Below are 23,459 nucleotides of genomic sequence, written 5' to 3'. Positions count from 1 at the left end.
TGGCATATGTTGGAGCCCCAAGCCAGAAAGAGCACTGACTGTTTTGTTTTTAAAAATAATTATCTTATTATTTTATTTATTATTATTATTTTTTAATTTGATCAGAGAAAGAGAGAGAGAGGGAGAGAGGGAAAGTGAGAAAGCAAGCTGCCAGGCAGGGGACACGACCCTTAGTGGGCCATGTGGGAGTCCAGGGCCCTAACTGCCACATCACCCGCCAGGCAGGGCACACACATTTAACACAGACTTCTGCTAGATTTTCTGGGCAGTAGCAAGAAAGATTGAGGGTTTTAAAAGCAAACTTTCTGGTGGCCTCTGCCTCCTCCTTGCTAAAACTATGTCCACTTTTATGCCTCTCTAAAGATATACTCAGAAAAGAGATTATTCCCCCCTTTTAAATTCTGTGACATCCTATGTGATTAATTGACTCACGCAGTAATTTATCTGCCATTCAGACAAGGCTTTTGTCAAATGGCTGCAATGTGCTGATGCCAGGGACAATGATGAATAAGACTGAGTCTCTGCTGTTAATAGGCTCAGTCTTGAGGAGAGAACGAGAGCCCTGTTTGGAAAGATCTCTAATACCATATGATAAGTGTTACGGGAGGACAGAAACTAGTAACAGCTGTTTTCATTGCACACTTTCTCAGTGGTAGGGTTTGAGTAATGCAATATTTTATCCCCTACCATTCTGTAAGGGAAGAAATGTTATCATTCCCACTGTACGGATGAGAAACCTTGCCTGAGAGATGCTAAAGAGCATGTCCAAGGTCAAGGATAAGGGGAAATTCCCTCTGTTGGAGGTGGGGACAGGGCTTTCTTTAGTAGGCCTTGAATGAGGGGTCTAACTCTTTTTCTTTCTTTTTTCTTTTTTTAGGTTTGTACCATAGGGTGTGTGCACGTGCTAGAGAGAGAAAGTAAAAGGAAAAGTGAGAAATCATCCCCTCCCCCAGGGGGAGCACAATCTCTTCTATTCCATTCCCTCCTGGGATTTTGGGCATGCACACACATGCGCTCGGAATGATTTTCAAGCTGTTGGGTCTGAGACTTGAACCTTCGTTGGCCATGTGGGAGTCAAGAGCCTCACCTGTCCCACCATCTGCTGGCCACCATGTGTCAAATTTTCAAAGGAACGAAATAAAGGAAGGACATTGAAGACAGAGTGAAGAGCAAGATCGAAAGCTGGGAGATTTTAAAATTGTGGCTTACTTAGGAACAGCAAGGACCTACAGCACTAAAATTCATGTGGGATTGAGATGGAGATGGAAAATGAAGAGATGGGATTATGAATTAGACTACCAACTTGAGACTTCTATAAGTAAGAATCTTTTCAAAGTACTATGGTAGGACAAGAAAAATCCCTATTTAGAACTATGCTGTTTAAAATGGTAGAATCTAGACCGTGTGACTATATACGTTTAAATTATTCAATGTACAGGTCTCAGTGGGTTTAACATGGGGATGAGGCTACCTTCTATGCAGATGGACAGCATTTCTTTCATCACAGAAATTTCCACAGGACGAGTGCTCCCTTAGAACAATGATTCATATGGGAAAATAGACGAAGGATTAGAGGGAAGAGAAAAATAGAAAGTTGACAAGTCTTAAAACCATTGTAATAGTCTGAGAAGGAGATGGAGTTGTGAAGTCAACGGTCACAGTGGGATATGTGAAAAACCAGGGAAATGACATTTCACAGACCTGGCCAGGAGGTTTATGTTAGCAATTAGATGTAGGGGAGAAGGAAGAGAGAATTTATAGGTCACTGAGTTTTCTAGCCCGGGTGGCTGTATGTGGTGGTTATAAATATTTCATTACCTGAATAAGAAGCACGGGGAACATACATAGTTCCAGCAGGTTCGGGCTGAGCCGATTGAAGACCTCGCTGAGATAGACAGCAATGTGTTAAAACGGCTGGGCTGGAGCCTAGAAAACCCTCAGGATGCACTGAGGAAATAAATGTAAATGTCATCGGCATCTCCTACAACAAGGATCCCTGATACTCTCTGCTCCTCAGAATCTCTTGGACATCCTAAATATGATTGTCTCCTTAAAGTTAGGTTAAAATCCTGAGGCCCCGAAGTTGCCGTCTCAACAGGACCTGGGAAGCTGTTTTACTGACAAACACACAGGTTGATTCAGTTGCGACTAATCCATGACTCGGTGTTGGAAAACACATTTCCAAAAGACAGGAAAAGCCGTAAGGATGAATGAGATCAATCAGGGAAAAAGTAAATGTTTATCTCTGGATAAGACTAAGGAATCAACTGCAATAAGAAGTAGGAAGAAAACCTGAAAAAAAAAAAAAAACACACAGGAAAGAGCAGTGAGCTGGGTGTGGTGGTCGTGCCTGTAGTGCCAGCTGCTTAGGAGAGTCATGAGTTGGAGGCCAGCCTGGGCAATGTAGCAAGACTCTTGATTCTAAAAAAAAAAGAAAAAAAAGGCAATAAAATAAGTATGAGAGTTGCCTGACCTGAAGCACACTGGACTTCAGTGCTGAAAGCCACATGGCTAACCACGGGTTTGGATCCCTGGGTTGGAATGGAAGTACATCTGACACATGCTATTGCCCAAGAACCCGAGAAGGTGGAAGCTCAGAAAGGGAGATTGTGGCGTGATGAGACCCTGTCCAGGGTGCTCTCTCTCTCTCCCTCTCTCTCTCGTGCATGTACTCCCTAGCATAAAAAAAAAAAAATTTAATTTAAAAAAAAGTGTGAGAGGAACTAGGAGAGGATCAGAAACAAAGACAGAGGTTTTATAGTGTCAAATACTAAAAGAGATTGAGCATTAGCTCCTGGGTTTTGTAAATATGGGAGCTTTGACCATCTGAGTAAGAGAGTAGGATATCTAAGATTGGACCTGGTCAGAGGACTCAAAGGAGGCTGACTCAACTACTGGTCAAAGGAAAGAATCTTTTTCAGCTAAAACCAAATAATAAAATGGTTAAAAAAAAATCTGAAAAAGAATGGTGAGGGGAATAGCAACAGTTAATAGTCCTTCATTAATGAGTGGTTGGAGTAGGTTCTGCTTGTAAGAATCCCTGCATGGTGAGCCTGGGGCACGTTGGAGGGAGGAATGGGGAATCTCTCTAAATTTTGTTCTGTTCTCCATGATCACATACCCCTTCCCTCAAACATGTCATAATCACTTTACTGACACTATAGAACAGTTTGGTCAAGTAAACTGAATGAGGACTTGGTGTTTTAGGGCCTCTTAGCATTTTTTATTCTTTCTGCGCACTCTAATTCTGAATTCAAAGTGCATTGAGGAGGTGTTGAGGCACATGTCCTAAAACAAGCACTGAAGGAAAGGGCTGGTTTAAATTGAGTGACTTCTCACAACATCTCAGATTTGGTATTTCTGTATTGGGTGGGTTATTTTTCCCCATGAGTGTGGAGAAGGTGCTGGAAATTGCCCACACTCTGCAATTTAGAGAAAAAAAGAAAAAAAAAATAGTGTTTCATTTCCAGAACCACATAAATTCCCAGTGTCTCTCATGTACATTTTAAATGTTTATAAGTAGAGTTCAAGGTCTTTAACTAAAGGATTCCCCATTACCTAACCCCCTTCTCCCTTACCATTATCTCCCGAGATCATTTTCTGGAATGAGTCTGATTTTAATATTTCCTTCTATTGTACCCATAGGACATTCATGCTTGTACTACACCCACCCTCCCTTCTAGCCAAGTAAACCTGTTCAGAGAAGCCCACCATGTCTCCAGCACATAGCTGATGTTATTCTCTCAAAATGGCACCTTTTTAAGGTGCATTTTAATTATACAGTGCATGAAAATTATTTCCAAGAAAAATAAAACAAAACCCAGCTTCACTTAGTTTTAATTACTACAAACAAAATTCTTTCTTTAGCTGTCTCTGCTCCTAAATTCCTTACACCACCAAATTAGTTCTGCCTGCCAATTAAGTAGAGATTACTGGAAATCGGTAAACAGTTATTACTGCTTTCATTTTTTGAAGAAACTTATGTATTAATCAACTCCATAGTTGATTTCTTTACTGAATGATAATTAGCAATTTCATAGGGAATTTGGTAGTATCATAAATATTATTTTTTAAAATACAGTTTGTGGGGGAAGAAACAAATATTCAATAAACATTTGTCAGGGTCAAACAAATATCAGTCTATAGGCATGGAATCATAACAACCCAAACTTGAGAAACAGAAAGAAAATTTTCAACTCCCTCCCCAACCAAATCCTTATATTTTTTTTTTTTTTTTTGGAGAGGTTTTCGCTACAGGGCGCGTGTGCTCGCCAGACAGACAGAGACAGACAGAGAGACAGAAAGTGAGAAATCATCCCCCAGGGGGGATGGTCACGCCTCAATCCCTTCTCCATTCTCCTCTCAGGATCTTGGGCACGCACGCACACGCGCCCAGCGTGAGTTTTAAGCCACTGGATCCGGGACGTGAACCGCGGTTGACTACGTGGGAGTCCAGCGACATAGTCATTACGCTAACTGCTGGTTCCCAAATCGTTATATCTTTAATGAGAGTGTGAATGTAAGTTTTTTTAGCCTAACAATGTCTTTTTTAAAAAAGACATTTAAAAAAAGACATTGGTACCTTTTCTCTTTATTCATGATAGAGCATATATGTCTCCATGTGAGGATGAGGAAGAGAAAGAGATAAACACTCTCTAAGGGTCTGGTCATGGCATGACCCACTTCTCCAGTCCTCTCGCCCATCGATCTTAGACACTGTTGCATGTGCCAAATATATTTTCGGGTGGACTGGCCGGGGATTCAAACTGTCATCACCATGTGGGTTCCACTCTCTCTTGAGCAATGCATTATCTTTGCCCTACAGAGCTGGCCTCAATGGTACTTTTAAATTTTGATGTCTTTTTACATCCATCTCATTGCTAAGGGCTCTGTTTTTATTGTCTCTTTGATTCTACATGTGCAGGGACTGTGAGTTGGAGTGAAGTCTAAGAAATTACCCTTGTGACTCAGATGGCCAATCGCAGAACAAGGACACAATTTCAGGTCTGTCTATATCGAAAGATTTTGCTGTACAACTCTGCCATGTTCCTCTACTCTCATAATCATTTTTCCAAGTCAATCCATGTACTGCCAACATCAGGCCTGACGGTACTGTTGTGTCTACTATAGGGATATAATAACTTATTTAATGATGTATATGCCAGGGAGCATGTGCAGGAGGCAGAAAGAGAGAGAGAGAGAACCTCCTCAACAGGGCCTGGTCATGCCACAATCCTTTTTCCTCCACTTATCATCCTCTGGGGATCCTAGACATGTGTGCAGGCCTGAAATGTTTTTCAAGTCATCAAGGTTGGAACTCAAACCCTGGTTGGTCATGTGGTGTCTGGCTTCCTCTGTGCATTGCTGAACTGCAATTGAGGTCAGCTTGTAGACTCATATTTTGTTTACTTTTAGGTTGTTTTGATTTTTAAAATCTTAGCTGTAATGCACATCCTTATATATTTGAACTTCGTCTGATTATTCCTCAGGATAATTGGTGAGTTTAAAAAAATTAGGTCATTTTTAAAGACTTTGATTCATATAGCCAAATTGGCAAGAGTAATACTTTAGTTTTTAGCAGTGGATTCTATTACCCTACCTATTTGCCAAAAGCTTATTTCTGCCATTGTGTTAATTAAAAAAAACTTCAAAAATATTCTTTGTGGGACCAGCAGATGGCGTAATGGATATGTCGCTGAATTCGCACGTAGTCGACTGCAGATGGAGTCCCGGACCTGGCGGCTTAAAACTCATGGGTGAGTGTGCATACATGCCCAAAATCCCGAGAGGAGAATGGAGGAGAAGAGATTGCAGTGTGGCCATCCCCCCTGAAGGGTGATTTCTTGCTTTCTGTTTCTGTCTCTCTCTGTCTCTCTGGCAAGTGCACGTGCCTTATAGCAAAATCTCTCTTAAAAAAAGTATTTGTATTTTGTTCATTTGACTTAATGTACAGGAAAAAAAGACTGCATCACTAGAGTTCTTTTTCATTGGTTGTCACCCTTAACGCTTTTTTTTTTTAAAGTTGGTATATATTCCAACTTAAGGGAGATAAATAAGAATATGTGTAGGAAAAACTGGCTACTTATGATTTATTTGGTGTTTACTATGTATCTTAAACATATTTTTCTCTAATGTATTTTTATAAGCCTTTTTTTATATGAAAATTTTTCTTTCTTTTTTTTTTTTTAGTTTTTTGCCATAGGGCAAGTATGCCAGTTGGGAAGAGAGAGACAGACAGAGAGAAAGAAACCAAGAAATCATTCCCCAGGGGGAATAGCCATGCTGCAATCCTTTCTCCTCCATTCTCCTCTTGGGATCTTGTGCATGCACACACACGCACCCAGTGTGAGTTTAAGCCACCAGGTCCAGGACTCGAACTGCGGTCGACTACATCGGAGTCCAGTGACATAGCCATTTCACCAACTGCTGGTCCCCCAGAAAATGTTTTTAGTTTATTAAGCCTCTCATGAAGAATCCGCACAATGACTGCTGATAGTCATTGCAGAAACTTTACTCCGACTTTTTGCCAGCACCAACATTTGCAGCCCCCCTGACTTTCTTCATTCTGTTCTTGTGTTCCTTTCGCTGTTTTCTTGACGTCTTTTTCTTCTCATAAAGGCCATGTCCTGGAAGTCTGTGTTTGGGTTCATTTTTCTTCACATAATCCAAAGAACCAAAAATCATGCCAAAGCCAGTTGTCTTGCCACCACCAAAATGGGTTCTGAACCCAAACACAAAGATGACATCTGGTGTGGTCTTGTACATCTTTGCTAGTTTTTCCCGAATTTCTGTCTTGGGTGCTGTTGCCTTCCCGGGGTGAAGGACATCAACGATCACTTGTTTCCTCTGAAGTAGTCGGCTGGTCCTGAATTTCCTGGTTTGGATAGTTACTGGGTCATTCATGATGGCGGTATATCCTCAAGCAGCCAGGGAGGAAGAGAGTATAAACCTTTTTTTTTTTGTATAATCAAATTCCCAATACTGCTAGAATTTTATACCTGAAATAACTTTGCTCAATTATATTCTTCCATCTTCAGAGACTTCAGAAAGGGCTCAGAGAACATGGATACATTTGATCTTCCTTGCTACAGTAAAAATTGGACGTCGTGCATAGGAAACAGAATGATGCCCTTTCGCTCCCACAAGATTTAGGAATTCCGCTGTGTTCTTGGATCTGTCCCCTTTAAATCAGGTGGATGCTTTTAGTTTTTCCAGAATGCTCTTTTAGCCCCTGATGAAAAGCAGCTGACTAGAAGAGCAGCAGAGTTTAATATGGAGTTCCACAACCGGTACACTGTTAAGTGACAGCGTTCTGTCCAATTCTCAAGCTGAAATTTGTTTCTCTGGAGAAATCAAGAAAGGGGATATTTTCTCATGTCGTAGCCTTATAAACCTCTCATTGTTTTGCTGAATTTCAAGGCTTGCTTTATAGATGTGAGTGCTCCTAAGAATAGGACAGTTTTCAAAACATTGTTTTTCCTGCAAGTGTAGCATTCCTATAAGGAAGGCTAGGCTGTCAGTTCCTTGAAGTGCTAGGACTCATCCAGGAGACAGAGTTCAAATGCTCGTCTGCTGGCTTGCAGCCAGTACACACAATGGAGAGAGCAGTGGAGACTTTGAAATGCCCCTTGCAGTGGATGACGTTTAAGAAGCAGGATGCAGGCTAGAGCCAGAGGTGGAAATGGCCATCCTTGTCATTTCTTCCTAGGACAGGGATTAAACATCCTGGAATTCTGAAAATCAAAGAAGAAGATATATTGGCCATTCCTTATGTAATTTTCCTCCCCAGACACTGTCTTAGGCACATCATCTAACACCTTTGGAACTTAGGTTCTTCAAACTATAAAAAAATGGGACCGAGATGTGTAATGGGAAAGGCATTTTAAATGATAAAACCAGACTGCTCTTACGTTTCCATCTTCGAATTCAGAACAAAGAATAAGCAATTCTTTAGATGACAAAACCCTTTTTCAGTAGCCCATCTTACTGGTGGTTTTGCTCTCTGTGGTTTCAATGACCTACACTTAACTGCAGTCTGAAAGTATTAAATGAAAAGTTTCAGAAGTAAACATTTCATAATGTTTAAATTAGGTACCCTTCTGAGTGTGTGAGGAAACCTTGCACTGTCCCGCTTCATCCTGGACCTGAATGAGCCGTTTGTCTAACGTATTCACGTCGTGGATGCTGTCTACCTGATCATTCACTTAATGGCTGGGTCATTTATCAGATTAAAAAAAAAAATACCATATAGGAGAGCCTCATAGCCTAGTGGTTAAAGGAGCCAGATCTCACATGGCTGACCATGGTTTGAATACCGGTCGTGGTAGCTGGAAAAACTGGCCAGGTACATATGCATCCAAAATCTTGACAGGGTAGAAAAATGCAGGGGAAAGGATTGTGGCATGACCATGCCCTTCCGGGGGTTGCTTTTGCCCTCTCCTTCTTCTCGTCTGTCTCTCCCTAGTGAGTTCTGTGTCATAGGAAATTAATTTTTTTTTAAATTATGTCATATATAGAGTTTGGTACTATCTGTCATTGTAGGTATCCACTGGGAGTCTTGGAATGCATTCCCCATGGATGGAGTTGGGAGACTACTGTATATTACTGCTAGAAAGTTGGCAATTAAATAAGTGATGTGTACTCAACCATTGCAGGTCTTTTTCCTCCCTGCTGTCCCCAGCACTGAAATCACACATGTGCATGTGCACATATGCGTGCATGTGCACACATAACTGTGCACACACACAGTTTCCTTTCTCATGTACTGTTTAAAGGTTAGAATAAAAAGTGTTATTGGAAAATAGAAGAAAGATGCCTTAATTGTGGCATAAGAGTTGGGGTTTATAAAGCTATTTCATTTCTTCTCTCTCCTCCCTTCTTCTGATCATCCACTTACCTTTTTTCTCTGTTCTACGCTTCCTTTCCTTCTTTCTGCATCCAAAAACCACCACATAGTGACTGTGATTCTTAATCAAGAGAAAACTGCTGGTATTTAGCCAAATCTTTCCACAGCATTTTTCAGTAAGGAGGAATTTGGGCTAACTTGACCACATTCTTTATCGGGAGTTTAAGATTAGAGAGAACTTTGCTTTCTGCTGTTAAATTGCCTCTGGAAACAACAGGAAAAAAAAAATTTCAGCTGGTACTTGTGCTAATTCCAACAAGTTGAAGATTTTGGGTTGTTTTTTCCTTCACTTCCTTTAATAGGAGAAAAAGTGATGGGAATGATAATGGAATCTTTTCGGTACTAGAAATCGCTTTCGTTTTAGTTACGAAAACTCATCTTCCATATAAATCATTATTATTTTTTAAAAGACACACTCTGAAAATTAGGGGTGAAACAGCATACTACTGTAATTTATATGAAAATACTTCAGAAAATAAAGAAGCAAGCAAATGTGGCAAATTGTTAACTGAGGTGCCCCACTCCCGTTGGGGTGCTATAACAAAACCCCACAAGTTAGGTGGCTTACAAATGACGAGGCATTTATTTCTCACAGTTCTGAAGCTGGGAAAGCCTAAGGTCTAGGTGCTGCCCGCATCAGCAGTGTCCAGTGAGGGCCCATGTCATGATCCAGAGGATCCTTTCTCACTGTGTCCTCACATGGCAGGGGTGAGGCAGCGCTCTGGGGCCTCCTCTACAAGGGCACGGTCTCATTCATGAGGGCTCTGCCCTACATTTTGTTAATGCATAAAATCTGGATACTTACCCCACGCTATGCCATCTCAGTGAGATAATCCTTTCCCATAGTATGGCATAATATTGAAAATTACTTTTTCAAGACTGAAAAACACTCTTTTTTACCCAAGAGCACAGATATATATGTGTGTGTATATCTCCAGTGCCTATTACGTATAATATGCTATATTATAAAATAAGTATTATATGTACTGATATATATAATATATATTATTATACAATTACATATATGTAATATGTACCATATACATGAATAAACTATGTATGTACTGGATACAGACATATCCAGTACATAACCAGATATATAGTATATCAATGGTATTAGAATGTCATAGGGGCCAGGACCAGCAGATGGCACAATGGTTACATTGCTGGACTCCCACTTGGCCAACAGAGGTTTGAGTGCCAGACTTGGCCTGGAACTCATAGCGGGCATGTGTGCATGTGTACCCAAAATCCCAAGAGGAGAATGGCAGAGAAGGGGCTGCAGCATGGCCATCCCCCCAGTGGGTTATTTCTCATTTTCTGTCTCTCTCCTTCTCTCTGTCTCTCTGGTAAACACACATACCCTATAGCAGAAGTCTCTCTTAAAAAAAGGAAAAAAAGAATGTCATGGGACAATTAGGAAAATGAAGACTACTTAGACATAAAGGGGGGAGGAAATAATGAAAAGAAGCTTGTGAACTGCTGTTCTAAATGGTTATAAAATCTCATAAAAGTGGGGCAAGAAAAATCAGCCAGCCTGCCTGTTTGTAAATTAAGTACTCAGTCACCAACATGTGGGACAGCTGATATCTATCACACCTATCAATAAGAGATTCTCAAATTCTCGTTGATAAACATGATGGAAATTTTTGCTCATGTGAGAGGATGCTGCATTGAATTTTTTAGCTTCTCAAGCATCTAAATATTAGAGAGTGCAAAGGAAAGGGATACAAATAAATGTAGCAGGACTATCAAAGGTGATTTATACCAACAGGAAAATTTACCTGAATTGAACGAAAACCAATCAGATGGTAAATAAATTAAAGCTGAAAACTGAAATTACAAATATTTTCTTTTTTTTTGATGTTTATAAATTCATTCCCCTTTAGATGTCTTTTTTTTATATTCTTTTTTGAATGGATTAACTCTGCAGTTCCTGAGGAAACGTAATGGCCTCTCCCGAGCCACCCAGGACAAAGCAGATTCTTTTCAGGACCCACGATCACCACTCTTCTTCTTCTTTTTTTTTTTTTTTTTACACCTATAATGAGACTCAATCCCAGCAGGCCCCTAAGGTGAGATATGAAGCCTGACTCATGAGGAATACGCTACACTGCAAAAGCACTATTTAAGTTTTCTAATTTATTCAGACAGAAATCTGGAGAGCATGCATGAGAATGGGTACTGAGGATGTGAGATAATGCTAGAAGGAGCATAAAATTGCATCAGGCTGCATCTGCTGACACGGACACACCGGCCGGAGATCCTGCATTTAATGCGGCAGCGTGGGGAGTGAGGTTGGGCTCCAATAGCTTACTAGGTTGCTTGACTGAAGCATGGAGCAGAAGGTGGCCCACAATCAGCAAACTGGCGAGGCCAGACTTGCCTCATTTAATGTAGAATAAAGGACTGAAAGGCTTAGGGAGATTGGAACGTTAAAGTGGGTCTGTCATTTCAAACCTAGTCACCCACCCTAGGAGAGTACCGAAGAGTCACCTTTCATTACAACTATGAGAAATAGTTTGAGAGGGGAGCCCCCAGAGTCCTTGAAGAATTCTGATTGCTCTTTCATATGCTACATATTACAGTAGAAACTGCAGTCCCTGAATTGGAAAACCTAAATGCAATGAGAATAATTGGATCCAGGGCTAGCAGGGTCCAAGTGGCAGCATTCAACCACCAGAGGCAAGATGGGCACAGTTACCATGATGGACACCAGAGGCAAGCAGCAATCAGAGCAGTCTGACTCACACATACCTCTGGCATTGGCTAATCAGTCATGATGTTCTTAAACATGAAATAGGTAGAAAGCCTACTAAATTCTTACTTGACCTGTACAAGCAGCAAAGTTTTAGGTCAAGTAAACAAAAGTCTAACTTGAATCATAGGAACAGTCACTCTGGTTGATCCATCAACTTCCAAACTAGATCCAGTTCACATAATGCTTGAATAAAAGGGTTCCCAGATTTCTAGGACTCATGGACTCGTTGTACTGGCTGTGAATCAATGCTATTTCTTCTGTGGCCCACCAGTCAGAGAAGAGGCTTACAGAGATCATGTGATCAGTGGAGATTTAGCTCAGGTCTGTCTCACAGTGGACCCAGTGAGCCCCTAACCCACCTTGTGGTTGTTTCTACAGTTCTGGAAGGCATAATTGGAATGGACATACTCAGCAACTGGCAGAATCTATCCATTGGTTCTCTGATCTGTGGAGTAAGGGCAATTATACCAGAAAAGGCTAAGTGGAAACCACTAGAGCTGCCCCTACTTAGGAAATATAAACCAAAAGCAGTACTGCATTCCTGGAGGGATTGTGAAGATTAGTACCATCATCAAAAACTCAAAGGATGCCGGGGTGGGGATTCTCACATCCCCATTGAATTCTGTGTAGGAGACAGATGGATCTTGGGGAATGACAGTGGATTATCACAAGCTTAACCAGGTGGGGACTCCAACTGCAGTTGTTGTACTAGAGGTGGTGTCATCCTTTAAGCAAATTAACACTTTGCTAGGTGCCTGACAGGGAGCTGTTGACCTCAGTAAGTGCTATTTTATCCCGTAGGAGAAAAAGCTTTTAATTTATTAAATGAGAATTAAAAAGTCTCATTTAGTAAAGACCACCAGAAACAGTTCACTCTCAGCTGACAAGGCTCGCAATACATTTTCACCATCCTACTTCAGAGGACATCCAGCTCTACAACCCTATGTCACCGTTCGGTTCACAGGTATCTTGATTATCTTTCCCTTCCACAAGATAGTGCACTGGTCCATTAATTATCAATCACATTATGCTGATTTCACCTAGTGAAATTTCACCTATTCTTAATTGAATCTTAAGACATCTGCGTGTCTGATCATGGGAAAGAAATATGACAAAATTCAAGGACTTCCTACCTCAGTGAAATTTCTAGGGTCCAGTGATGTGGGCACTGGACAACACCTCTAAGGCAGATAATTGATACATCTGGTATCTCTTACAATCAAGGAAGAGGTGCAATGCTTCTTGGGCTGTTTTGAACTTCGAAGGCAACACATTCCTCACTTGTATGTTTTATTCCAAACGATGTTAGCTGTGGGATTTTCATGTAGGCCCTTTATCAGGTTGTGGCTATGGTCATGTGACCAGTTACAGAAATGAGAACTGCAATTGTTATGAATAATTCCTTATTTTATTATGAATACTTGTACATGTGTACACATATATGGAATCTTTAAAAAGGTCATGGAAAACTGGGTGAGTTGGTTTTTTTGTTACTCAGCTGCGTTTTTTTTTTTTTTTTAATGTATTCTAGATATCGGTTACTTATAAGATAAATGATTTACAAATATTTTCCCCATTCTGTGGAATATCTTTTCACTTTCCTGATGATATCATTTGTAGCACAGTATTTTTTATTTTCTTGTAGTCTGATGTATCTATTTTTTCTTTTGTTACTTGTGCTTTTGGTGCCTTATTTAAGAAATTGTTGCCCAAACTAAGATCCAAAAAATGTGCTTCTATTTTCCTCTAAGAATTCTCGAGTGTTGCTCTTATGTGCAGTTTTATAAACATTCAGAGTTGCTTATTGTATTTATTGTGAGGTAGTAGTATATCTTTTCTGTATGCTCTCTGGCATGTGAACTATATTTTAGCAAATAACTTTATTCTTTGCATGTAAATGTCCCATTGTCCCAGAACCAGTTGTTGAAAAGTGATTCTTTCCCCATTGTACCTTGGCACATTGGTCAAAAATTGATTAGCCATAAATGTAAGAGTTTATTTCTGAAATATTAATTTATTCTTTCATTTCATACGTTTATTCTTATGTGAGCATCATACTCTCTTGACTTCCATAGCTTTGGAGTAATTTTGAAATCAGAAAGTGAGATTTTTTTTACCCAGATTGTTTTGCCTATTCTGGATCCCTTAGTTCTATACAAAATCTTTATAGTTTGATGATTTTTTTTCAAAAGCTAGTGGGTTTAAAAACAAAACCGCCAGGAAGTACGTGCACTCACCAAGGAGAAACAGATTGAGACACAGAAAGAGGGAGGGAGAGAAAAAAAACACTCCCAAAGGGGCTACAATTCCTCCTCTTTCATTTCGCCATCCTGTGACAAATTTGGGCATGCACATATGTGTGCCCTGTGTATTTTTAAAGCTGTCAGGGCCAGGATTGTAACAACATGGTCAGCCGTGAGGGATCCAGTTCACTCCCTAAATCACTAGGTCATGGGGCTGGCCCCAAGTGGGAATGTAACAGGAACTTCATTTATCTGTGAGTTAATGTGGGGAGTATTACCATCTTAACAATTGTCTTCTGATCCATGAACATGGCATGTCTTTGCATTTACTAAGTCTTTAAGGTCTTTCAACAATGTTTCATGGTTTTCAATGTGGGGACTTCAAAAATTTCATGGAAAAAAGTAATAAAGTGTGAGTTTATTTTAGTACACTTTAAAAAATTATGTAAGTTTTTTTTGGAATATACACTTTTCATGGACATCTTGAAGACCTCTCATATAAAACTTACATGTCTATTTGTAAATTTATAGCTAAGTAATCTTTTTGATGCTATTGTAAATGGAATTGTTTCTAAAATTTTATTCTCAGAATTTCCATTGCTAGTCTTTAGAAATGAAATTGATTTTTATATATTGATTTTGTAGTCTTCAACCTTGCTGTACTATTTTATTTGTTTCTCTACCTTTTAGTGGATTCCTTAGAATGTTTTTAAAAGAATTATTTTATTGGGACCAGCAGTTGGCACAATGGCGATATCGCTGGACTCCCAAGTAGTCGACTGTGCTTTAAGTCCTGAACCCAATGGCTTAAACTCATGCCAGCCACATGCGCATGTATGCCCAAGATCTCGAGAGGAGAATGGAGGAGAAGGAATTGTAGTGTGGCCATCCCCACTGGGGGATGATTTCTTGCTTTCTGTCTCTCTGTCTGTCTTTGGCAAGCACATGTGCCCTATAGAAAAATCCTCTAAAAAAAAAAAGAATTATTTTATTTACCTTTATTTACTCATTTAAATTTGACCAGAGAGACAGAGTGAAAGAGAGAGAGAAAGTGAGAAAGCAAGCCACCACGTCTGGGACTCAAACTGTGGTCAACCATGTTGGAGTCCAGTGCCCTTAACTACCACGCCACCTGCAGGACCCTTATTCCTTAGAATTTTCTATTTATAAGATCATGATAGCCACAAATAGAGATACTCTGACTTTTCCTTTTCAATCTAGATGATTTCTTTTTTCTTTTTATAGATGTTTAGCAAAGAACATGTGTGCTCAACAGAAAAAAACAGAGAGAGAGAGACAAAGAAAGACAAAGTGAGGAATCATCCCCTAGGGGGGATGGCCATACTTCAATTCTTTCTCCTCCATTCTGCTCTTGGGATTTTGGGCACACATGCACATGTGCCCAGCATGATTCTCAAGCCAGTGGGTCTGGGACTTGAACTGCATCAGCCATGTGATAGTCTAGCACCTTAATCACCACACCACCTGCTAACTCCTCATCTAAATGCTTTTAATCTTTTTCTTGCCTACTTTTTCTGTTTATAACCTCTAGTAAAATGTGAAATAGAAGCAGAAAGAGTGGAAGAGTGGACATCCTTTTATTACTTATTTCTGATTTTAGGGGAAATATTCAGTCTTTGACAATTGAGTATGGTGTTAGCTATGGATTTTTCATGTGTGCTATTTACCAGGTTGAGGAATTTTCAATGCATTCGTAGTCTGTTGAGTGTTTTAAATCATCAGACGGCATTTGATTTTGTCAAGTGCCTTCTATGTCTCTATGGAGATGATTATACAGCTTTTGTCCTTTTTTCTATAATATAATGTATTACAATGATGACATTCATATGTTAAACCATCCTTTTATTCCTGAAATAAATTCCATTTGGTTATGGAATATAATCCTTTTATGTTATTAGAGTTAGTTTCCTAGTATTTTGTTGAGAGACTTATGTATATATATTCTTCTTGTTATTTTAATTGCCAGAGGCCACGTGTGCTCGCCAGAGAGAGACGGTGAAAGAAAAAAGAAGGGTGAGAAAGCACCTCCCAATGGGCCATGGTTATGCCGCAATCCCTTCTCCTCTATTTCTTCACCCTGTGGGGATACTGGGGACACAGGCACACATACTTGGGGCGTTTTTAAGCCATTACATCAGAACCCGAACTACAATCAACCATGTCAGGGAACCAGCAGTTGGCCTAATGTCTATGTCGCTGAACTCCCACGTAGTTGACTGCGGTTTGCGCCCTGGACCCGGTGGCTTAAAACTCACGCCGGGTGCGTGTGCGTGCGTGCCCAAGATCCCGAGAGGAGAATGGAGGAGAAGGGATGGCGGCGTGACCATCCCCCCGGGGGGGTGATTTCTCGCTTTCTATTTCTCTGTCTCTCTCTGTCTGTCTGGCGAGCGCACGTGCCCTATAGCGAAAACCTTTCCAAAAAAAAAAAAAAAAACCCATGTCGTATCCAGCACCCTTTACCACTAGGCCACAGAACTGCCCCCCCTTTTTTTTTCAAGAATCATATTTTTTGTTTAACTTTATTTATTTATTTTTTAATTTGACCAGAGAAGGACAGAGGCAGGATAGGGAACAGTGAGAAAGGAAGCCACCAAGTCCAAGATTCAAACCACGGTCAGACATGTGGGACTTCAGCGCCCTTAACCACCATGCCACCTGCCGCACCCCCCCTGCATCTATATTCTTAAGGGATGTTGGTCTGTAGCTTGCTTTTTTTTTTTTTTTTCTCTGACATCTTTGTCTCATTCTAGTATTAGGGTAATTCATTCATAAAATGACTTGAAAATGTTCTCTCCTCTTCTTTGTTTTGGAGGCATTTGTGAAGAATTGGTATGAATTCCGAGGCCAGCAGATGGCATAATGGTTATATTGTTGGACTCCCATGTAGTTGACAGTGGTTCGAGTCCCAGACCCAGTGGCTTAAAACTCATGCCAGGTGCGTGTGCATGTGTGTCAAAAATCCCAAGAGGAGAATGGAGGAGAAGGGATTACAGTGTGATCGTCCCCTCCCAGTGGGGAGTGGAGGGGTGATTTCTTGCTTTCTGTCTCTCTCTCTCTGTCTCTGTCTCACTGGTGAGTGCACGCGCCCTATAGCAAAAATCTCTCAAAAAACAAAAACAAAACAAAACAAAAACAACTCTCAAAGAATTGGTATGAATTCTTTAAGTGTTTGGTAAAGTTTACCAGTAAAGCCATAGGGACCTGGTCGTTTATTTGTGAGAAGTTTAAAAATTACTGATTTTATTTCTTTACCTGTTATAGGCATATCTACATTCTCTATTGTTTCTTGAGATTGTTTTGGTAGCTTGTGTCTTTCTCAGATTTTGCTTATTTCATCTGTTACCCAATTTGCTGCATACAGTTGTTCATAGTTTGCCTCATAATCCTTTCTTTTTATTAAGGTTGATAGTAATGTGCCCTCTTTCATTTGTGATTTTAGAAAGTTTTACTTTCTCTTCTTTGTCAGTCTAGCTAAAGTTTTGCACATTTTGTTTATCTTTCAAACAGAATCAGCTTTGGTTTCATGGACGTTTTGTGTTGTTTTTCTAGTCTCTGTTTCACTGACTACTGCTGAAATCTGTGTCCCTTTCTGCCTTCTCTAGCTTTGGGTTTGGATTGGTCTTCTTATTCTAGCTCATTAAGGTGTGATGTTACATTTTTATTGGAAACCTTTTTAAGTGTAGGCATCCAGCTATCAATTTAGGACGAAATGGGGACTGTTTTGTCCAGTGGAAGATTTCATAGTCTGCTAGAAACCTCCCAGGAGGACCAAGGTACATACAATCTTACGTGGGCACTTTGCTTACTGATTCTGTGGCAGAGTAGCATCCCAAATGCTTGAGTTATGTACATAAACTTCAGGAGAGCTTTTGTTTTGGTAGTGACAGTTATCTAAAGAGTTCCTATGATCTTACATTTTGAATAATACATTATTATTTGTAATAACGTGTAATTATTGTAAAACATTCTCAAACATGTCACGTGTCGCAATTCTGCAGCCTGAGAAGTTCTTACTGGCATTCACAAGCATGGCAAAAATTTAAGAAACTGTCGCCAAACCATCTGCTAGTTTGAATGCCAAGTTTTCCTCCCTGCATCACATGCAGTGTCCTGCTGCCAGCAGTTATCAAAATATTCCCACAGTTGTCACAGAGAAAATTGTTCAGGCAGTTACTCTTTTTTTTTATTCCTTATATGTCATTGCCTTGCCACTTATACTTGAAGATTTATTTGAATAACCTGAATAAAGTCAGTGTAGAGTAGTTAGATAATACATAATGGATTAAAAAATAGTATTTGAGATATAACTATAGATATACCAATACAGAATGCAGCAAAATTGTGGACTTTCTGGTTTTTTGTTTGTTTGTTTGTTTATTTGTTTTTTATTTGCCAGAAGGTGTATGCACTTGCCACAGAGAGACAAAGAGATAAAGAGAAGGAAAGTAAGAAAGCACCCCATGGGGGATGGTCAGGCCACAATTCCTTTCCCTCCACTTATTCTTTCAGGATTTTGGTCACACACACATAAATACACACACACACACACACACACACACACACACACATGCCCAGCATGTTTTTCTTTTCTTTTTTATTAAAATAATTATTTTATTCAGGACCAACAGTTGGCAAAATGGCTGTCATTGGACTCCCATGTAGTTGACTGTGCTTTGAGTCCCGGACCCAGTGGCTTAAACTCATGCTGAGTGCATGTGTGTGCATGCCCAAGATCCCAAGAGGAGAATGGAGGAGAAGGGATTGTGGTGTGGCCATCCCCTCTGGAAGTTGATTTCTCACTTTCTGTCTCTTTGTCTCTCTCTGTCATTCTGATGAGTGCATGTGCCCTATATTCAAAGACCTCTCCAAAAAAAGAAAATAATTTTTATTTATTTAAATTTGACCACAGAGAGACAGAGCGAAAGAGGAAAAGTGAGAAAGCAAGCTGCCAGGTCCATGACTCAAACCATGGTTGATCATGTGGGAGTCCAGCACCCTTAACCTCCACGCCACCTGCTAGCCCTGCCTAGCATGTTTTTCAGGGCACCAGGTCTGGGACTTGAACTGTGCAGTTGGTCATATGGAATCCAGTTGCTTTAACCACTATACCACCAACCTGCACAAAGGATGATTTTAATGCTTGAAATTTTATAGGGAGACTGCCTTGTCTGTGCAATATGAAATAAGAATTAAAAAGTGTAAAAATAGAGGACTAGCCAGTGACACAACAGTAAAACACGATGCTCTGTGAGGCAATCCCACTTGGAAATTTTCCCAGTTCAAGTCTGGAGACCTCTCTGAGCGTGCTGAGCATGTGCGTGCCCACGATCTGGGGCCGGCAGGTCAGGGTGAATCATAGCCTCCAGACTGTCAGGATGCTCGCTCTCTTACTCATGGAAAAACTAAGCAAATACACTTAAAAAATGGGAAACATGAAGAGAGGGAGTCTAGAGAAAAGTACTGAAAAAAGCAGTCCAGCTAGATGAAATTATTCTGATCAAAAGAATGCAACGACATGGTACCAAAAGATAATACTAGAACTTAGAGATGAAATTTAGCCTTTTGAAGCAGAGATTGCCAAAAAATTGAAATTATTGCCTTTGAGTTTGCATTTCCTGTGATGATCCTAAAAGGTTCAGTGTCAGGCTAGATTTTAAAAACTCTAGCATGGGAACCAGCAGTTAGCGTAATGGCTATGTCATGGGACTCCCACGTAGTCGACTGCGGTTTGCATCCCGGACCTGGTGGCTTAAAACTCACGCCAGGCGCGTGTGCGTGCGTGCCCAAGATCCCGAGAGGAGAACGGAAGAGAAGGGATTGCGGTGTGGCCATCCTCCCTGGAGGCTGATTTCTCGCTTTCTGTCTCTATGTCTCTCTCTGTCTGGCGAGTGCACGTGCCCTATAGCGAAAACCTCTCCAATAAATACCCGGCAGGTCAGGGTGAATCATAGCCTCCAGACTGTCAGGATGCTCGCTCTCTTACTCATGGAAAAACTAAGCAAATACACTTAAAAAATGGGAAACATGAAGAGAGGGAGTCTAGAGAAAAGTACTGAAAAAAGCAGTCCAGCTAGATGAAATTATTCTGATCAAAAGAATGCAACGACATGGTACCAAAAGATAATACTAGAACTTAGAGATGAAATTTAGCCTTTTGAAGCAGAGATTGCCAAAAAATTGAAATTATTGCCTTTGAGTTTGCATTTCCTGTGATGATCCTAAAAGGTTCAGTGTCAGGCTAGATTTTAAAAACTCTAGCATGGGAACCAGCAGTTAGCGTAATGGCTATGTCATGGGACTCCCACGTAGTCGACTGCGGTTTGCATCCCGGACCTGGTGGCTTAAAACTCACGCCAGGCGCGTGTGCGTGCGTGCCCAAGATCCCGAGAGGAGAACGGAAGAGAAGGGATTGCGGTGTGGCCATCCTCCCTGGAGGCTGATTTCTCGCTTTCTGTCTCTATGTCTCTCTCTGTCTGGCGAGTGCACGTGCCCTATAGCGAAAACCTCTCCAATAAATACATAAATAAATAAATAAATAAATAAACCTCTAGCATATGGGACCAGTTTCATAGTACAGTTGTTAAGCACTGAGCAGAGGAAGTTTGATCCCCCACGGCTGACCAGAGTTTGTGCCTCGGCCCTGGCAGCTTGAAAAACAGAATCCTGACAGGATGACCACTGGAGTTAAAAAGGATTGCAGTGTGACCAGACCTCTTTGCGGGTGATTTCTCTCTCTTGTGTGCATACACGCGTGAGCATGCGTGCGCACACACACACACACACACCCCTTCTGGCATTTAAAAAAGACAAGCAGGGCCAGTGGGTAGTATGGTGGCTAAGGGGCTGGTCCCACATAACTGACTTCACAGTTGGAGCTCTGGACCTGCTGGCTTGAAAAATATGCAGGGCATGTGTGCGTTCCTACCCAAATCCTGAGAGGATAGTGGAGGAGAAGGGATTGTGGAGTGGCCAGCCCCCTACAGGGTGATTTCTCATTTTCCCTTTCTCTCTGTCTCTCTGGCAGATGCACATGCCCTATGACAAAAATCCAAAAAAAAAAAATTAAAAAAAGAAAGAAAAATACCCAAGAGCACCTCCTTCCCCCTCAAAAAAGAAAAAACCCAAAAAAACCTCTTATATATCAACTAGAAAGGGTGAAGAATTAAAGGGCATGACTTCGGATCTTAGTTCCAAATCCAAAGGCCCATGGAAGCGTGGCCTCTCATCATTAGGATAAGTATTCACAGCTACCATCTGAAGCAAGTGTATCTCTACTTTGTCTTGTCTGTTAATGCCTTTGATGGACACTCTGGCTGGCAGGCTCCAATCAAAATCTCAAATGAATATATTCTTTTTTTTTTTTTTAAGAGAGATTTTTCCTGTAGGACACGTGTGGTCATGAGAGAAATAGAAAGCGAGAAATCACCTCCCAGGGGTGATGGCAATGCTGCAATCCCGTCTCCCCCATTCTCTCTCCTCTTGGAATTTTTGCCACATACACACACATGCCCAGCATGAGTTTTAAATCGCAAGGTCTGGCACTCGAACCTCTCTCTGTCAACTATGTGGAAGTCTAGCAAGGGAACTATTATGCCATGTGCTGGTCCCTCAAATGCATATAGTCTTGACCAAGCAATTCTGCTAGGAACTCCTTGTGAAGAAATATTTACATAAGTGGGGTCGGCAGGTGGCATGGTGGTGAAGGGCACCAGACTCCTACATGGCTGACTGTGGTTTCAGTCCCAGACCCAGAGGCTTGTTTTCTTTCTCTCTCTCTCTATCCCCCTCTGGTCAAATTAAAATGGATGAATAAATTTTTTAAAGTTAAATAAAAAAATAATTCTTTAAAAAAATGTCGTTGTATAGACATAATAAAGAGATGCTCCTTGCAACAAAATATTTCAAATATCCTAAAGTACACATCAGAGACAGAACAGCTCAGTAAATCATGTTCCAATTTGCCCGCGGCCATAGGGCTAAGAAGTGGAGAGCCGGGCGGTAACCTTGACTTTTACCCTTTTCCACATGACATTTTGTGAGTAAGCCCATGGGTATGGGTGGCATCTAGGGGATCAGGACGCGTCTGTTCGTTGTTTCCAAGGTAGACAAGATTGTATACTGGGAAGAGGAGGAAGGACAGGCAAGTGTCATGGCCAAAGGACTAGGAATAAGGAAGGGCCGTTTAGGAATTTAAAACAATAAAGAGTGGAAAAAGGGGAACTAGCGGGTGACACAGTGATAAAATGTGATGCTTTGCAAGGCTAACCCACAGGGGAGGGTTCTAGGTTTGCATCTGAAGAACTTCCTGAGTACATATCTGCCCATGATTTGGAGCTGGTTGAGGCTGGGGGTGGATCGCAGTATTGAGACCCCATTGGAGCTGCTCTCTCTCTCTGTCTCTTTTGCATTCATGGAAGAAACAAACTATTAAAAACTTTTTAAAAAGGGACCAGCAGTTACCGTAATGGCTATGTCACTGGACTCCTACGTAGTCGACCGCGGTTCGTGTCCCGGACCCGATGGCTTAAACTCACGCTGGGCGCGTGTGCGTGCGTGTCCAAGATCCCAAGAGGAGAATGGAGGAGAAGGGATTGCAGCGTGGCCATCCCCCCTGGGGGGTGATTTCTTGCTTTCTGTCTCTCTGTCTCTCTCTGTCTGTCTGGAGAGCGCACATACCCTATAGCAAAAAAACCTCTCCAAAAAGAAGAAAAAAAATTTTTTTTAAAAAGAGTCATAGATAATGAATGAAAATGGGTTCTGAAGAGAAGAATTTTGTTTCATCAAAAGTTTATTACCTTAAGCAATCCTCACCCTATCCTATAGGAGCTGTGAACCATGTCCTTAAAGCTCTAAGTGAACTTGTAGTTAGTCTAATAGACTTCCTTGTTCTGAAATAAAATGGGAGACCGAAGGAGGAGCTTACTTCTGGAGATGTGTGTGACTTTCCATCAAAGAAAATCCATATTAATAAATGTTTGAGGGATTAGAGCATCTTTGAAATCCTAACAAATGGGAGGAGAATTCTTGCAGTGTTCACAGAACTATGAATGAGGGATTTGGTGTGGCTGCTGCAGGGCGGGATGGTACAGAGCATTTTAAGGACCATGTGCCAACTTCAAGAGTCCTGGCATTTTCTGCATGCCCTGGTGTTCCCAAGGATCCCAGATGCTACCCTAGCATTTTGTGTGACCTTGAGCCAAATATTAGCATTTCTGTGACTTGTCTCCTCTCTCTGAGATAGAGTAGAAGCGTATGTACTATTCCTTCAACTTGTGATATAATTTATAACTTTCAACACTTGCTGGATCATCAGCATTTAAAAAAATTGCCAGATGGTGTGAGCGTTCCCCAGACAGAGACAGAGATAGAGATAGAGAGAGAGAGAGAGAGAGAGGGAGAAAGCATCCCCCAGTGAGGTGTGGTCTTGTTGCAATCCCTTCTCCTCCATTCCTCCAACCTCTTGGAATTTTGGTCACTCATGTACACATACCTGGCAAGTTTTTCAGGCTACTAGGTCCTGATCTCGAAC

The 23,459-nt window shown here is 41.0% G+C and overlaps 1 protein-coding gene and 1 pseudogene across 1 annotated transcript; one reads left to right on the top strand and one right to left on the bottom strand.

Annotated features, from left to right (window-relative positions):
* The first annotated feature begins 1,063 nt into the window (after window positions 1-1,063).
* Window positions 1,064-23,459, top strand: part of LOC102484233 (ATP synthase subunit f, mitochondrial-like) — a 24,619-nt pseudogene continuing 2,223 nt past the window's right edge.
* LOC102493304 (40S ribosomal protein S24) lies at window positions 6,511-6,927 on the bottom strand. The gene has a single exon (XM_006157712.2). It carries the CDS (start codon window positions 6,901-6,903, stop codon window positions 6,511-6,513), a length of 393 nt encoding a protein of 130 aa, XP_006157774.1. The 5' UTR covers window positions 6,904-6,927.

Source organism: Tupaia chinensis, unplaced genomic scaffold (genome assembly GCF_000334495.1).
Source record: "Tupaia chinensis unplaced genomic scaffold, TupChi_1.0 Scaffold000557_1, whole genome shotgun sequence".
NCBI classification, from domain to species: Eukaryota; Metazoa; Chordata; class Mammalia; order Scandentia; family Tupaiidae; genus Tupaia; species Tupaia belangeri.
The sequence above is the reverse complement of the archived record's forward strand: the minus strand, read 5'-3'. Positions and strand labels throughout refer to the sequence as shown.